We start from the raw sequence: 17470 nt of genomic DNA, 5'->3' as shown, positions 1-17470 counted from the left end.
ACTGTCTTAAAAACGTGAACAGCGCAATCAACCAATTGAAATATCTCCAACCAACAACTTCTCTCTTGCTCAGTGGTTTTCCAACCAAAAAACATAGAAAACACATGAGAGCTTGAGAAGCAAAAAAAGAAAAAAAATACAAAAATACCCTGCAGTATCAAGTTTTGCTACCCCCCCCCCCCCCCCACACACACACACACACACACCAAACACAAAATAACCTCTAAAGATATACAATTATACATACACTGAACCGTTGCTTTATCATGAGTAAAGGTAATGGACTCATATACTCTTCAAATAAGCAAGAATCAGTGGCCTACCCCAGGTCATTGACCAAGAGTTAGTGATGATGATCAATGTGGGCCTGCTGCCCTCCAAGAAGACCTCGATGAAGGACGACCAATTTCTGGCAATGTTGTGGGCCTGCTAGGTTCCTCCAGTATCTGGACCTCCTGTACGTCCATCACGTAAGTCATCAGTTCATTTAGATATCCATCAACTTGAATATGACCTCTAAAGAAAGATCTCACACTAACTGATATAAGATATTTTACTTCAACATCAATTGTGCACAATTAGCAGTCTCTAACACACGTCTACACACATTTTACCCCTTCCCGCAGACGCACTTTTAAGCCAATTGAGGTAGATTTACCTATCATGTAGTTCAAAGACTACGGGACCAAGGTTTACATTATAAATACCAGTACAGAGCAGGTATAGCATAAATCGCTGACTATAGCATCCAGCACCAAAACAGCTCAGTACATGAAAGTTTTCTAGCGGATCCCTATCCAACCCCCACTAAGCCAGTACAGGACAGTTTACAAACGAATCCCTGTCCAACCCCCATTAAGATTACAGAAAACAATTCTGCTACCGATCCTCCTCTCACCCTCCCTCACGAGAGAATGCCAATTTTGTTTACATGGTTTACAAACGAATCCCTGTCCAACCCCCATTAAGATTACAGAAAACAAATCTGCAACCAATCCTCCTCCCACCCTCTCCCGAGGGAATGCCAATTTCATTTACATGGTCAATGAAGTAGTCTAGAACATTGTCATCATATCTGCAGCAAGATACAGATATTTTTTTGAAAATGAAGATCCAGATAATCTAAATAGCAAACTAACTCTACAACGTCAAGTGCCATGCAATGTTTGACAAGACCAGCAAGATCCAAGTCCTATGCTGACTCAACAGACAAGACTCCACCGATGACCGTGCCAACCAAAACTTCCTTTGACAATCCTAAGTAAATCAGGTTCCCTTTTAACCACCATAGTAAAAAAAAACCTTCATTCCAACATAGAATTAAGTGTGTTTAGGTCTTTACAAAGAAAAAGAAAAAAAAAAAAAAAAAAAAAAAAAAACACAGGAAAGAGGGAAGGTCCTTTTTCCAAATGGAAGAAGTTCCACTTAGCATTTATTCAAACATAGGATTAAATCTTTATAGTTCTTTTTTGGAAAAAAAAAAGATCAGGAGAGAGGGAAGGTCTTTTTTTCCAATGGAAGAAACTCAAGTTAGCGTTTACCAAACCTGTAAGTTGGATGAAGTGAAATTTCGGGAATGAGACTGTAATCTGAAGTGAGCACGGTGTTGTTGCTGCATTTTCTCAAACTGCTGCAGCCTCGATGAAAAGTTGATGCCATTGTGTACAATATTCCCTGCAGACTCCTGGTGTGTCCTATCTCCGTCCTCAGTAATTTGAGTCCCACATGGCATATGATGTAAATTTTGTGAGTATGGATTGCCAGAAAGTGTCCGTCTCAATTGCTCATTGCTAAACGAGTATGAAGGTATTGTTCTCAAACGAGTTCGTAAAATTTTAAAGGCTGCACTTTGCTGCATAAAATACAAGAGTTTCAGTGAAATTGATGGGTGTAACAGAATTATAAAGCATGAATGAAGAGAAAGAAGAAAGATTTACAAAGTTAATGTTTCAATTAGCTCCTTGACCTTCAGCCAGAATTTTTTTTCTTTGAAGAAATAACCAAACTATATTATTGCTTTATAAGATAGCAAGCACAAGACTACAAAACAAGGAAAAATATTTTATGGTTCTGAAGAGTTCATCTCAATTGAAAAATAAATTTGAAAAGCCTAAAACTAGTAACTAAATCACAAGTAGGAATTGGAAATATCCAAGCTAGACAACTCAGTTGTTCATTTTTTTTTTTTTTTAATGATGCTGATTTTTATTAAGACAAAAGCTCAAAAGAACAATTTACACAGGAGGAAAACCTTCCCAAACAATGAGAGATTGCTGGGAAGTTCCAAATTTTGCCAATTAATCAGCCAAAGAGTTGTTCAATTACAAATCACAAGTAGGAATGAGATTTCAATTACAATGAGTAGAAGATACAACGTCAGCAATACTATCAGTGATAGGCCAAAGGCGCCATAGTTGTTCATTTGTTAAAAAAAGTTAATGTCATATACAATTTATTAGAAGTGAGCAAGTCATATTTTGTTCAAAAACAGCTATGTATTTCTTTCTCAAATAAAGCAAGTTTATGTGTTCAAATAAAAGCAAAATGATAGAAGACAAGTAGGATATTGGAAGGCAAAAGAGGCTTGTGATATGTTGTGAAAATAAAAACCAATTCAAGAAGTTTAGATAGCCATTAATGGGAAGAAAGAAATGTTGCAAGTCAAAGCAGTTGTGAAACCATAAAAGTTCGTGTAAGGTTACCAGTTCCTTTCACATTTCCTTATCATTAACCAGATGATTCCATTATTTCTTGCTCAGCTAAAGAGTACTGTTGAACCTACTAAGCAAAATTGAGAAACACTTCCAGATGGACTGGACAACTGGCATGTCACAAAATCCTTCTTAGGTCTTATTTGAGGGGCTGTACTTTAGAATCCATACAACCCAGCTACTACTATCCCATAACATAGAATTGTTAGACAGCTTTAAACATAATCAAGACAAACCTGGGGTAGCAACATGAGAAGACCATACAAAGCCTTCAACAGCCATATATATTTTCCTGTTTCAAGAAGCTGCAAACATCCAATTAATTACACAAATAATCAACAATTCTTAGAACAAGAGTATGTAGTTTGAAAGCTCCTTGGAACAAGAAATAACAATTATAATGAGAATGTTAAGCAAAATGGAGGACAATAGACCAGCCAGATTTTTCCTATTTTCAGCCCATACGTAAAATAGCATACTGTCAGATATTTGTGGAGGAAAATATGGCTCTTACAATCTCATGAGCAAAAGCAACTAATGTAAAGACATCTATGTTATTTACAGGGTATGCCATCTATGGGAAAAAAAAAAGAAAAAAAAAAAGACAACAAGCAATGAAACAAGAAGGCTTGAGCTATAAAATTTGCCTTCAGCCATCATGATACAACACTAAGATGATAATATTTCCATAAATCTACTAAATTGACAGAATATCCAAGCTTGGGAAATTTTCTACTCCCAAGAAATAAGGTGAAAGTTTCCATTCCCAACGCACACAGGGAAATTTTAAACTCCCAATATATACAGGGAAATTTTCAATCTACTAAATCTATACCAGGTTTCTTCCCAAATTTATGATGTATTCGAGGGCAGTTGACACAGTACCCCAAACCTCAGGGGACCATAAAGTAAATGAATATCAGAATCAAATATTATGAAACCTTTCTGCTGATAGACATTAAAAATTATGATAGGGAAGAAAAACAAGGCAGGCCAATCCTAATTTACAAAAAAATCAAGAGTTAATATTTTTTATTTTCAAAAGCAACTATACCAAAATAAAACTAGTTTCCTAGAGTATTCACCTGCAATCTTAGGTATGCAAAAATTGGAGTCTCAAGCAACCGGATTAACTTGTCTAGTTGGACCAAGAATTTCACATTTATGTCTTCCTCCACTAGTGACTGGATCACAGAACTCGCATGATGGTATGCCTGGCATAAAGATCACCTATTTCACTATCATGCACCAAAAAGCTATAAAATCATAAAAGAAAGACGTATTGTCATTAAGTTATCCGTCCAACACACGGACAATTGCACAAACCTGAGCAAGTAGGCAAAGACTTATCGTAGCCATTGATGAATGGCACCAAGAAGAATATAGAGATACAAAGAGGTCTTTGCCAGCAGCATTCACCAATGATTGCTTTAAAAGTGCTCGTAGATCCTCTAATTCGGATGATGTCAGTAAGATCAAATTCAGAGCCTGAGATATATAGTAAGGGAGATGGACTCAATCTAGACTCAATCTTGCGAGAAACCACTTTTCTGTATAAAAAGGATCAGTTAGCACTATCACACTTCTACACTAAGAAAACAAAACCTGAACCATGACAGAAGCGAAATCAAGATCTGCTTCTCCCTCTAGTATTGTGGAGAGCTCAAGGTACACCCTTTCAGCATCTAAGAGGACACACAGCCTACGAATAATAAGAGCACCACGCCTAGAGAACAGAGGATATTTGTCAGCATGTCATGACAATGGATGCCACTTCCCAGCTGAAAAGGGAAATGATCACTCAAAATGTAAACAAAAGACAATGAGTTCACCTTTCAAGAAGAGAATGATCTTCTCGGAAGTTCTGCACCAAAAAAACAATAAGATGGTGGAAGTGTGGAGCATCTCTTGCAATGCATGCATGTACCTCTAGCACCAATAGCACCACCTGAGTAAAACAATTAGATGTGATTCCACTATCAATGCACAGAAAATGTGTTACTCATGAATCCACTGAATGAGAGGAAATAATCATGATCCTTTTAAAGAAGCCAAAAACAGCTATGGAACAATAACACCACCTGAGTAAAACAATTAGATGTGATTCCACTATCCATGCACAGAAAATGTGCTACTCATGAATCCACTGAATGAGAGGAAATAATCATGATCATTTTAAAGAAGCCAAAAACAGCTATGGAATAATCACAGCTGAACAGAACATTATCTCAACACAAATCCTAGAAATGTTAGAAACTGACACAACACATATAGCAACAAAATGTCATTCTAGTTTGCTTATGTCCTGCTTAGGTTTCTTGAAGATTTACCAGATCGAGCCCGGGTGTGGAAAACTAGTCCCACTCCCTGCAGGCAGAGGTATGAATTTTAGTCCTATCTCTGACATAGAAAGACAAAATGGCCATATGAAAGTAACATGTTGACTTGAAAAGAAATTACTGAGGTGAAAAAGAATTAGATGATCAGCACAAACAGCATCATTATTCTAATCAAAATTGTCAATTAGAATTAGAAGAAACAAAAAAGTGCATCGGTGCTTATGCAGCATATGCACCAGCAGGTTTGCCAGTCCTCCCATTCCTCATTCATATATTTTGAAAGGACCTGGTATACATTCTAGCCTTTCATAGAGACAAGTATTAGCAATGTGGGAATCAGTCCTTCAAATATATAGCAGCATACAAGTGATTTCAAACTTGTAGAAGCATGAAGTTCAATTATGAAGAAAGGTAGAAGAGAAGGTCCTATCGAGCTCTCCAAATACCAATACTATATTCACAATAAGATCTCCATTCTGAAACAATAACACAATTTTATCCACGATTGAGCTCTTTCAAATTTTATAAATGTGAACCAATAGCATACAATCTCGTTTTTTTGGTCAGGCCAAACTTAAGTGTAACACCACAAATTTCGAGGTCAATAATACAGACAATACAAGGTGAAAATAAAAGCTCAGTGACCAGGCAAATGAAAAGAAGAGTTTACCTCATCGGATGGATCAGAGAGTGCCCGGAGGAGTGTTTCAAATATGTCATCTAAGAAAGTTATGACCTGTGCAAATACAAAAAACAAACATTAATCCACTTAATACAAACAGAACTCACAGAAAAAGATCTCCAATAACAGAAAAAAAAAAAAAGTAACGTAGCTCTGTAAATGATTTTTTTTCAAAAACTAAAAGACTACACCATATGCTACAGATCTATGACATATTACCTTCTTTAACAGTTAATGATAGTGACAAATGGCTTCAAGTAAAGGCAACACAGATTATGTCACTAACAAGATTAAATAATTTCCTCTTTTTTTGAACTGAAAGATTGCACGAACTTTGTAGAGGAATAGGAAAATGCTCTTAACACTTAAAGCTAAGAATGTTTAAAACTGCTTGTCTGGCACATTCTGGGATGACTCTTCAAACTACAAGGATGCATAGTTTTAAATATATGCTACTATATCAAATCATGAAGACCTGTCATACTACAAAGATGTCAGTATTTTAACATTCATGCTACCAATGAGGAAAGTACCTCAGCCCGATATCCTGCCAATAGTGTTGCAATCCAATGCAGCGCTTCAATCCTAGTAGCTTCATATTCCCTAGACAATTGTCTGCAAAAGAAAACAGCAAGAAAATTACCATATAAACATGCTTAATGTAACCTGAAACACTTCTAGAACAAACTTAAAATCATGATCTAAAATGCCATTACTTTGTACAGTTTCCCCCCCTTGCTCTTTAAGAAGCAAAAGAGGCATATCACCCCATAAATTACAGAAGCATTAGTAACCTTTAAACCTAGCTGTTTTCCCAGGTGACAAAAACTGCACCTCCTTGCAATAGAGAGGATGGCCCTAATATCAAATCCCTCGGCTGGATCAGCCTTTAATGAACGCAGCTCCTCGTTAGTTTCACGAGCAACCTGAGGTAAGAACAGTACTCATTTATTTTTTTGAAAAGGAGAACAGTGCTCTTTTATACTATCACAGTACAACTTTTGGTTATTCATCATTTTTGTTTTTTTCATGTTTGTCTTTTTCATTATTTTATTTTTGCTAGGGCCTTTTCTGGTAACATTTAGCAGAAATATGTACCATCAAGAAGTAATACCCCTCTTATTTTCTCCTCTTTGTCAGATATGCAAGGCAAAATGGCTCCCAAAATGTCAGCATAATAAGGAACAAGCTGATCCCCACCAAGTTTGACAAATTCATGTATCTGCATGACAAAGAAAATTAAATTTTTTTTTTTTTTGCTAACTACAGAGAACAAATTTACATTTGGTTTCACTGATATCTCAGCCAGTGGTATTGTATATAAATAAGTAGACACACACATTTCCTTCAGAAACTATGTTCTTTACAACATAAAAGTTTACTCCAGCGGTCCAGGAGGACATCTCCACAAGAATTAGAATCAATGAAATCTAACAGCTAAAAATGACAAGAAGAATGATAGGACTAAGATGATGGTATAATGAATTGCAAATACCCATGTGATTGCTGTCAGTCTAGTAAACTCATCAGGAGAAGATGCCCTTTGAACCAATATTTCAGCCATGCGACCGTAATCTACAGACTTCAGAGTAACACTGTCAGAAAATGAAAAACCAAATGAACCATACAAGCATGTCATTTAGGAAAAGAAATTCTCAACTTTGGCAGAAAATAAAGGTGAAATTTAGCAACAGCTTTTTGATTGGATGAAGAATCCTATACCAAGCATTGATATCACCATAGAAGGAGAACCAAGAGATAGCATACAAAAACAACAAAAAGGTAGTATCAATAGCAACAACTGTAACGCTATCTCACACTCAACAGTTGGTCTAAAATCTTTAGCCAAAGAACCAAATCTGTATCTCGAGATGCATTACTACTTGGAGAATTAAGTACCTCAACCTTCCCTCATATGTCAAGTCATGTTGTATCAGAAAAATAGTTAGGCAGCATGTGCAACAAACTATTTAATGAAAGTTAAGCCTGATGTTGAAAGACAACTGTCACAACAGGGAAACATAAAGTTTCACTAGTTATAGCAGAACATCTCTTAAGTGACAGAATTTCCTGATACATTGATTTGCAAATACTTGAAACTAAATAAGATTTCTCACAATTACTTCAAATATTAATGAAGTCCAAATCCCTGTTAACTTCAATGTGGTGCTATAAGTCAGTTGGAATCGCCCCAAAGGTAGGTTACAAAAGCAACTAAGACACTAATTACAATGCTCAAATGACTTCCATTCCTCAAGCCCAAATGATTAAAGCAACCATGCCTTTACTAGTTTAGTTTTTGGGTAACTTATCACTATGCCTACAAGTCGATTTCAATAAATTCCTCAGGAGGATTGCATTCTTCTTCAATAAAATGAAGAAGAAAAAAAGTAAACATTCTTTTGGTCAAATCCTATATAAACAAAAAAGCTACAGGATTTCCAAAATGAGGTTCAATCAAAGCATACTAAAAGAGGACTTACACTAAGGGTTTTGCCAGAAGAGAACAACAAATTCAAGTTTCTTATTCAAGTAAGGGTCATCCACAAGTTTAGTCTCACAGGTTACAAAGAGCTATTAGAGAGGACATATATGATAAAACTAACCCAAATTATAGGTCATAACTTTGAAATAAACAAGATCTAATTGTTATCTTCGGATCTCTTTTTACTATTTACCTTAGTCACTCTTACAAATGCACCCTACTCTAGGCTACTATCTTAGCAGACCAATGCATTCAGTTAGACTAACCATCAATGAAACCTTAACTTTGACCTCTTCTGAGAATATCACAAATTCATTTCATCCTCTGGAATAAAATGAAACTCTAGGGCTTGAGTAGCGCACATTGTAGCCATCAATGACATGGATGAAAAAAAGAATACTTTGTCATTACTGCTAACAGCTCAAGAGCATTCTTTATTTAACAAATAATAACAACCAGCATCGAAGAGATTCCTGTTAAGATGTTCCATCTTTTTTAATTCCTGGGCTAGTCACACTGAAATTAGAAGACAAGTCTCTTCACTGGAAATTCCTGTTAAGATGTTTCCCTTTTTTGTCTCTTTTAATTCCCCTGCTAATTTCATTGATATTAGAAGACTCCCTGTTGTGGTGTCCTTTAGTCTTTGGCTCATTGTTTTCATTTTCAAATATCTTAAGTGTCTAAAAAGATAAGACAAGAACAACTGTTATGGCGACAAGATTTTCTGAGTTTACCATCTCATTTCTTGAATTCCGTTAATATGTTCATTCTTTTTCTTTCCTATTTTATTACATTTCTCTCTCTTTCTTTTTTCCTCTCTCACCTTTTTCTTTCCTTGGGTAATTCATAGCTTCAATTACAAATACAAGTTCTTAAATAGAAACCTCCAAATAGAAAGGTCCAAGATAGAACAATACACTAATGAACCCTGATTTTGTACAAATCGTAAGATCCTATCCCGTTCACAATTAAAATGAACACCCCTGTGAAAGGGAGGTTCATGGCAATAACAAAACTACCAGGGCGTCAATGAAATCAATCTTATTTGGTGCCATCTTAGTACTTCTTCCAAATGACTTTTGGGTTTAAAAAAAACAATGGCGGGGAAAGGGGGCACAAAAGGACTTACAGGAGAGTTCTTAATCTCTTGGAGAAACTCAGAAAGTGCAGAATCAGCTTGCTGTCTTATTTCATGACTAGAATCACTTAACATGTTGAATAAACCTACAAGTCGAAAACTAAATAAGTAGGCATGTTTTGAGAGGAAGTAATCTCATGAAAAGAAAGTTACTCAAAATATAAAAGCTCATACCATCAAGAAAATCTGGAAGAAATCCAAGCATATCTATATCAGGAACACTATCCAATACTGTAATCCATCCCACTAAAAACTGGCGAACATAAGGATTTAGAACATTCATCCGCTCCCTCAACAACGGTATGAATTCCTCAATGCTGTAAATCACAAATACATAAGCATCAGGCAAGCAACATGATTTCCATAGTTCAAACTTAAGATCATTAAAAACTCAAGACCAAAAGTCGCAAGGATTAGGACGCACCTGAATTGATCACTTTCAGTCACAATATCCTGGTTTTATTTGAAATAAAGTTAAAATTTACAGAATATTTCACAATAACGGGAAACAATTTGTGAATGATACCCAAGGAGGTAATCTACCTTGACAAGTCGGTCTAAGAGATGGGCAGCACTCTGAACATTTGCATCCGAGTCCGCCGAGAGCTTACATAGTGCATCAAATATCTGATTAAAGAAAACTATGAACTCTCCTCTTACAACCTGCTTGCATACAAAGGTGTCAGCAAGAATCATTCCAAATAAAAGTCACAGCATAGAGTTCAAACTTTTTCATTCTTACCTTCGCTATGTTATACAATGCCTCACATGCATAATAGCGAACTCTGCTATCTTGATCAGAAAAAGAATTGAGGACAGGAGGCACAATTTGCTGAGTTGTTCCATTAGCATATCGTTCAAAATGCCCAGGAAAAACAGGAAGAAAAAAAATCAACCACTATAAAAAAGCCCAATAAGGACATCTAAAAAATATATATGATTAACCGTTTGAACATGGACAACAGTAAGGTTGGATAGTTTTTGTCCTTCCAATTTCCAATGCTCTCAAGGTAGTAAGGAAAATTAAAATGGAACTTTTCTGTGTGAAACTAATTTAGTGTCTCTTCTGGACACAAAACATCAGATAACAAAAAATTTATTTTGCATACTGCTCTACTCATGGCGAATTCATAGTAACGAAGACTTCACAAGATCTACAAATCCATAAATTTATTAGATTGTCATGAAGTGTTTGAACAATCAAGATGGGATGCCCATGGTAACAAGTAGCAGCCCAAAAGCGGTGAACTAAAAGAAGCTTTCTTTCCATAGATTCAGCAGTCAACTATTGCAACAATCTGGAGGAGGCACAAAGCAAGAAGTTATAGATATATTTTCAGTGTTATATTCACCTTTTCATCTTTTCTGTAGGCATTTACAAAACCTGAACAATAAAAACCAAACAAGAAAATTAAACGAATTGCTCACGTCAAGGTGTTGTGCAGCTTCTGAAGTCAAACCAACTGTTGCTGCAGCCAGTCCAATCAAGCCACCCTACAATTAAAATAGTAACATTGCGTTATCTCTTATAAGTTAATTATTACAAGGTTCAAGAAGTAAAACTACAATTAAAAACATAACATTTCAGTATCAGGAGTAGTAGTGGAAACAGATACTTATTGACAAACCTTCCTGTGATTCGCTTGGGGAGATAATGTGAATTCCGTAGCCAACAAAATTATCACGGCAGTTATCTTGTCATGGTCGCTAGCTACTGCCAACTGTTTTACGATGCCTTCAACCTAAAAAATGAAATTGAATAAATAAAATGAAATACACCGAACCAACAAGAAATGCCAAACCGGTAGATTGATAAAATAAAAAGAAGAATATAGACACATCAATAAAGAAAAAAGAACATCATATCTACATTGGCTGGTCTCCCCTTCTACTACCTCTCACTCCTAAAATGTCCAATTAGTGTGCCGAGAAGATCAAAGCAATTGAAAGTACTGGAGGGGCTCAACTAATAGTTTCACATACCACCATGACAAATGGGATCAGGTCGTCTCTCGGGGGGTTAGGCATGAGGAAGATCAAGAACATCAATGAGACCTTGCTTGCTAAATGGGTTCTGAGATATTACACTGAGAAATCCGCAATGTGGAGGAAATTAATTGTGGCAAGACAACGAAGAAGAATGATGCCCACGCTGATATTGCCCAGCACATAAATATCACCTGGCTCCACAATCCTAGATCGGCAGATGCCACTGCTGATGCCCTAGCTAGAGAGGGAGTTTCCCTACCAAACCTGGACGTGCGCACTAATCCAAACTGATGCGTACTCTGGTTCTCTGATTTGAAAAAATGTAATTTTTTTCCATTTGCCGCTTGTCCTTAATGCTGGATAAGTGGCTGTAACCTCTCTCTTTCGCCTTGTATCGAAAATAAATACAGAAGTAAGAACGAATCTCTTACCTCGAGAGCCGCGTTCTTACGCTTCTCGTAGAGTTTATCAGCGAGGTTCCGAAGAACCGCTGACGGAATTACAGACAAAGCGTCCGCCATCGATTTCGAAAACACAAAAGAACCTCAATCAACCAATCGGAACTCTTTTTCTTACTTTCTCTTCCTCGAATCTAAACATGACACCTAATTCCAGTCAGGCTTCTGCGAATGGAAATATGACACCAAATTCCGGACAAATCGGACACCAGATAAAAGATTATAAACAGGTGAAGATGCTCCTTGAAGAAAGATCACAGCCTGAAGAAATGTAAACCCTAACCCTACTTTACGAAAGAAAGTGAAGGAACGCCAAAACACGCCTTCACTTTGGTTTCCTTTCTTGCTCTGTTTCTTCCCTTACTCCCTCCATGAACCGGTCGTAACTTGTCGTAAGTCTCACCGTCTCTGCGCTCAGCGTTGGTCTCCTCGGCCACCGCGTTTTAACTTCAATCCATGAGAAGAGGATGACACCTCAGTTTATATACAGACTTAAGGTTAGTTAAAAGACGAAATTGCCCATCTTCCACCTTGCGCAGGAATGAGTTACATCGTGTGGGTCCAAATTAGAGGGAAAATAATATCCCAAGAATGATTAATATTTTTTAATATATTTTTAATATAAAAATCAGTATTTTTTCAATAAGGAACCTAATACGGTCTTATCATCCTGTCCATGGAATCAGAGTCATCCTAATTCTAAAGTCCTAAAATTGCTTAGGCCGCGAGCGCGACAAAGAAGTGGCGAGGGTCTTGCGAACCACCCAAAGTCGGTGGAGGCTTGTCCTCTCTCACGAGGTTTCGTTTCCTCCAAGTACTCTTCCCGCAATAAAAGCGCCACTGAGCCCTCTACGCCCCTCACGTTTCCATATTTTCTCCTTCTTGGAAGGAAAAAGAGAGAGCGTGACAGGGGGAACTCCTTCGGGTAATTTGGCCCTTTGTTACTCGTCGAGGATTAGGGTTTTTTCTTCCTACTCCTTTTTGGTTTATTTTTTTAAGCACTTGCCCCTCGTACACGTTTGGGGCGTCTGGAAGTTGAGAATTCGTCTGCGGGGTTGGTGTTTGCAAGAGGAGCGTTTCATCTGAATCGGTTTTCCTGTTTAAAGGAATCAAAGGTCAGTATTCGGAAAAAAAAAAAAATTCTTTCTTTTCTTCGTTGCTTTTCGGGTAAGAAGCTTTGAACATGAGACCAACCTCCGAGAGCTCCCAAGTTCGACATGAACGGAGGGAAGTACCTCGATCTACCAATAGAGTTGCTAGGCAAACCAGAACGTGGGTGCCTAGAGGCTCAATGGTGGTGGCAACGCCGGTTAATACCGATGTAAGCGGGAACGGAAGAGAACCGATTCCTAATATCAATCGTCATCGATCAAATTCGACCCGTCATACCTATGTGGTTCGTTCAGTTAATAAAGACGTGGCTGAGAATTCCGAGTCGGTGGGCTCAAGCGTCCCCTTACTCGCTCAAGAAATTCAGGAGAAACTGGCGAAAGGCACGGTCGAGTGCATGATTTGTTATGATATGGTCCGACGGTCTGCGGCAATCTGGTCGTGTTCCAGCTGTTTCTCGATCTTCCATCTTCATTGCATTAAGAAGTGGGCACGGGCGCCGACATCAATTGATCTCTCTGTTGAGAAGGATCAGGGACTGAATTGGCGATGCCCTGGTTGTCAATCTGTACAACTTGTGGCTTCCAGAGATATAAAATACACTTGTTTCTGTGAAAAACGGTCAGACCCACCTTCAGATTTGTACCTGACCCCCCACTCATGCGGTGAACCTTGTGGGAAGCCTCTCGAGCGGGCTTCACTAGGTGGGGATACCGTCGATGACTATCGATGTTCTCATATGTGCGTCTTACAGTGTCACCCAGGGCCGTGCCCACCTTGTAAGGTCTTTGCTCCACCTAGGTCATGCCCCTGTGGGAAAAAGACCATCACACGAAGGTGCTCTGATAGAACTAGTGTGCCATCCTGTGGTCTCCCTTGCAATAAGGTTCTTGAATGTGGTCGACACCATTGTGAGCGGGTTTGTCATTTGGGTGGATGCGATCCTTGTCCAGTCTTAGTCACTGCTTCATGTTTCTGCAAGAAGAAGAAGGAGGTCATTTTCTGTGGGGAAATGGCTCTGAAGGGCGAAGTACAAGATTCCATGGGGCTCTTTTCATGCAATTCTGTCTGTGGGAAGACCCTATCCTGTGAGAATCATGATTGTGCAGAGACCTGCCATCCAGGTCCATGTGGGGTTTGCCAATTTTTACCAGGTAAGATCAGGACTTGCCACTGTGGGAGAACACCATTGGAGGCTCAAAGGAGGAGTTGTTTGGACCCAATTCCTACATGTTTTGAAATTTGTCGTAAGACCCTCCAATGTGGGGTGCACCTATGCAAGGAAAAATGTCATGAAGGGGATTGTCCACCTTGTTTGGTCATTGTTGATCAGAAATGCTGTTGTGGATCTGCTACTCGAACTGTGCAATGCTACCAAACAATGGAAGGAAGTTACAAGTTTGTTTGTGAGAAACAATGTGGAAGAAAGAAAAACTGTGGGAGGCACCGTTGCAGTGAGAGGTGCTGTCCACTGTCTAATTCAAGTGGTCAGATTTCTGGTGATTGGGACCCGCATCTTTGCTCAATGTTGTGTGGGAAGAAGTTGAGGTGTGGGCAGCATTCTTGTGAATCACTTTGTCACAGTGGACATTGCCCACCTTGCCTGGAAACCATCTTCTCTGATCTGAGTTGTGCCTGTGGGAAAACTGTGATCCCTCCTCCCCTGCCTTGTGGAACCCCTCCACCTGCATGTCAGCATCCTTGCGCAGTCTCACAACCTTGTGGCCATTCCGCAACTCACAGCTGTCATTTTGGAGATTGTCCACCTTGTTCTGTTCCGGTAGCTAAGGAATGTATAGGTGGGCATGTGGTGTTAAGAAATATTCCATGTGGGTCAAAAGATATACGGTGTAATCAGTTATGTGGGAAAACCCGACAATGTGGTATACATGCCTGTGCAAGGATTTGCCACCCACCATCTTGCGATTCTTCTTGTGCATCCAGCTCCGGTCCCTCAGGCTCAAAAGTTTCTTGTGGTCAGGTTTGTGGGGCGCCAAGGAGGGATTGCAGGCACACGTGTACAGCTCCTTGCCATCCTTTATCACCTTGCCCTGATCTAAAATGTGATTTTCCTGTTATAATCACATGTTCATGTGGTCGAATAACTGCATCTGTCTCTTGTGATGCTGGTGGTACCAGTCCTGGTGGATTCCACACTGATACAGTCTTTGAAGCCTCTATTATTCAGAAGTTGCCTGTCCCACTTCAACCTGTTGAAGGCAATGGGAAGAAGATTCCTCTTGGTCAGAGGAAGCTAGTTTGTGATGAAGAATGCACAAAGCTAGAAAGGAAAAGGGTCCTTGCTGATGCTTTTGATATTGCACCTCCAAATTTGGATGCTCTCCATTTTGGTGAAAATTCTGTTGGTTCTGAGCTTCTAGGAGATCTTTTTAGACGTGACCCAAAGTGGGTAATGGCAGTCGAAGATAGGTTTAGGTTTATGGTATTAGGGAAGGCCAAGGGGAGCACTTCCAGCAGTCTCAGGATACATGTTTTTGCTGCAGCTTTGAAGGAAAAAAGGGATGCTATAAGGATGATAGCAGAAAGATGGAAGCTCTCTGTTCATGCAGCTGGATGGGAGCCAAGAAGATTTCTTGTGGTTCATGTCACACCCAAGTCAAAAGCCCCAGCTCGAATAATTGGAGTAAAGCCTGGTGTTCTCTTGACTGGGTTGCAGTCTCCAGCCTTTGATCCCTCCATTGACATGGATCCGAGGCTTGTTGTTGCTCTGCTAGATCTGCCAAGGGATGCAGATATAAGCGCTCTGGTGCTAAGGTTTGGTGGGGAATGTGAATTGGTGTGGTTGAATGATAAGAATGCAATGGCTGTATTCTCTGATCCTGCCAGAGCAGCAACAGCTCTAAGACGATTGGATCATGGGTCAGTCTATCATGGTGCTACTGCTATTCTGTCTGCAGCTTCATCAACCAACAGTAGCTGGGGAGGAGTACACAGTAAAGAGGTAGCAGCAGGCGTAACAAAAGTTACCAATCCGTGGAAGAAGGCTGTTGTGCAAGAACTAAGTTGGAATGAAGATTCTTCATGGGGTAAAGATTGGCCTAGTGAGAAGGCAGCTGATGCTCAGATAGGTGCCTGGAAGGCAAAGGAAGCTGCTGTGCCTATTGCAGCTTCAAGCAATCCATGGGATGTTCTTAAGTCTGATTCGGTTCTGAATCCGGTGGCCAATAGTAAAGTAGGTGATGTTAGAAACCATATGGATCATGGCATTGACAGGTCTTTACTATCATCAAGCTCAATTATTCCTGGAGGCCAGGAAGAGCAGGGTGAAGAAGTGGAGGACTGGGAGAAGGCCTACGAGTGAGTTGGAGCAGTTTGTTGAAGACGAGTTATGTAAAAAACTTCCCTTTTCTGTCTGAGGCTTCAGAGAGACTGAAAGAGAAAGTTTCGAGTTTCCTTCTCATTTTCATAGATTCTTTTGAGTGTCTGGGCGATTAATGAGACAAATGATACCCTCTCAACTGGGTGTGCTTTTTTTTTTTTAACCCTTTGCTGTTCAACCTTTTGGTCTTTCCACTTTTTTTTTGTGAGACACCCCACTTCTGGGGCATTTTTTGGTCACTATCAAAATGTAAACTTGATACTGGAGCATTTGCAGCAAGGCTCTGGAGAAGGGTTATTCAACGCATATTTTCTGTTTTGTGTTTCTTGCAAGATGTACAATTGAAGAAGGCGAGGAATAGGTGAAGTTTTGCCTTTGATCGGTTCTAAAGAATTCAAACCTGCTTTACCCGGTAACCTGAGATTCATGACTTTGCAGTAGTTCAATAATGCATTGTGATTAATGTTGTTATCACATAATAATCTGTATCAGAACTTTTTCATGTGGCATGGATTTGGATACATCCGTTTTGAAAAGTAAACAAGAAAAAAGGTTTGGTAGTGGACATTATGTAGCTCAATTCAGTGTTTTTCTGTTTCAGACGTTCGGTTTGGTCACTAAAGAGATCTTGGTAGTCAAAAATTGGTAATCGTTACCATGATCCGTCGTTAAAAAAAATTCAAGTTAGAATGGCAGATTTTTTAATCCGTCAAAGAGAAAATTTCGACCTTAAAATCAACTTTCCGCTTCCAATGACAGACCTTAACTTGCAAAGTTGCATTAGGTAAGTCGAGTTCATATTCTCGTTTTCCGCACCTATCTCCCTAAGATTTTTAGCAATATTTGGTCCTCATATATCCATGGAGTCCTACCAGTCAGTACCTGAGAAGACAAACCTGATCTTTTTCCTTGAAAGCCTTTGTGAATTTTGCTCGCTCTGTATGTACAGAGATTATGTGACATGTAGGGCTTTAATTTCAAGTATTTTCCTGTGATTCAGGTTCACCTGTTCATAGATCCATTCTTAGATAGAATTATCATCAATACCTTCACTTATCCATCAGAGTTTTACGTAAGACATTGTTATGTTGTTATGACCAACAAGTATAAATATTCCTTACCTGAGTAACAATTACGTTAAGAATACCTAATTTGTTCAGGGTCAATAACTTCTGTACCTGTTGAGATGACCACGAAAAGATCACAATTTTGGTTCAG

The 17470-nt window shown here is 38.9% G+C and overlaps 2 protein-coding genes across 3 annotated transcripts; one reads left to right on the top strand and one right to left on the bottom strand.

The window, feature by feature from the left end:
* Positions 1-193: 193 nt before the first annotated feature.
* Positions 194-12230, bottom strand: LOC137955549 (protein VAC14 homolog). 2 transcript variants are annotated; one of them, XM_068802542.1, is made up of 20 exons: positions 11776-12230; positions 10984-11097; positions 10784-10849; positions 10098-10187; positions 9899-10018; positions 9780-9808; positions 9530-9672; positions 9347-9441; positions 7228-7314; positions 6847-6954; positions 6567-6658; positions 6266-6347; positions 5721-5786; positions 4544-4659; positions 4317-4437; positions 4038-4199; positions 3797-3925; positions 2948-3016; positions 1547-1852; positions 194-455 (listed from the first exon to the last, which is right to left on the bottom strand). In XM_068802542.1, exons 1-20 carry the CDS (start codon positions 11863-11865, stop codon positions 357-359), a joined length of 2184 nt encoding a protein of 727 aa, XP_068658643.1. In that variant the 5' UTR covers positions 11866-12230; the 3' UTR covers positions 194-356. The 2 variants fall into 2 exon arrangements, with proteins under 2 accessions (XP_068658643.1, XP_068658644.1); XM_068802543.1 differs by lacking the exon at positions 194-455 and adding an exon at positions 463-1075.
* Positions 12231-12686: 456 nt separating this feature from the next.
* Positions 12687-16570, top strand: LOC137956753 (NF-X1-type zinc finger protein NFXL1-like). The gene has a single exon (XM_068804357.1). It carries the CDS (start codon positions 12986-12988, stop codon positions 16232-16234), a length of 3249 nt encoding a protein of 1082 aa, XP_068660458.1. The 5' UTR covers positions 12687-12985; the 3' UTR covers positions 16235-16570.
* Positions 16571-17470: the final 900 nt, after the last annotated feature.

The sequence above is a fragment of the Aristolochia californica genome, unplaced genomic scaffold (genome assembly GCF_029961685.1).
Source record: "Aristolochia californica isolate CCGP_79_NKW_82.1479 unplaced genomic scaffold, dmAriCali1.0.hap1 SCAF_2, whole genome shotgun sequence".
NCBI lineage: Eukaryota > Viridiplantae > Streptophyta > Magnoliopsida > Piperales > Aristolochiaceae > Aristolochia > Aristolochia californica.
This window is presented reverse-complemented; position numbering and strand designations above follow the sequence as displayed.

Excerpts from the sequence above, each read along its gene's own strand:
- LOC137955549 (XM_068802542.1), bottom strand. The coding sequence starts at position 11,865 with ATGGCGGACGCTTTGTCTGTAATTCCGTCAGCGGTTCTTCGGAACCTC. Across the intron at positions 5,787-6,265 it reads TGGCAGGATATCGGGCTGAG|GTCATAACTTTCTTAGATGA; the intron begins GTACTTTCCTCA and ends GTATTTGCACAG. Across the intron at positions 1,853-2,947 it reads TTCTCATGTTGCTACCCCAG|CAAAGTGCAGCCTTTAAAAT; the intron begins GTTTGTCTTGAT and ends TATTTTATGCAG.
- LOC137956753 (XM_068804357.1), top strand. The coding sequence starts at position 12,986 with ATGAGACCAACCTCCGAGAGCTCCCAAGTTCGACATGAACGGAGGGAA.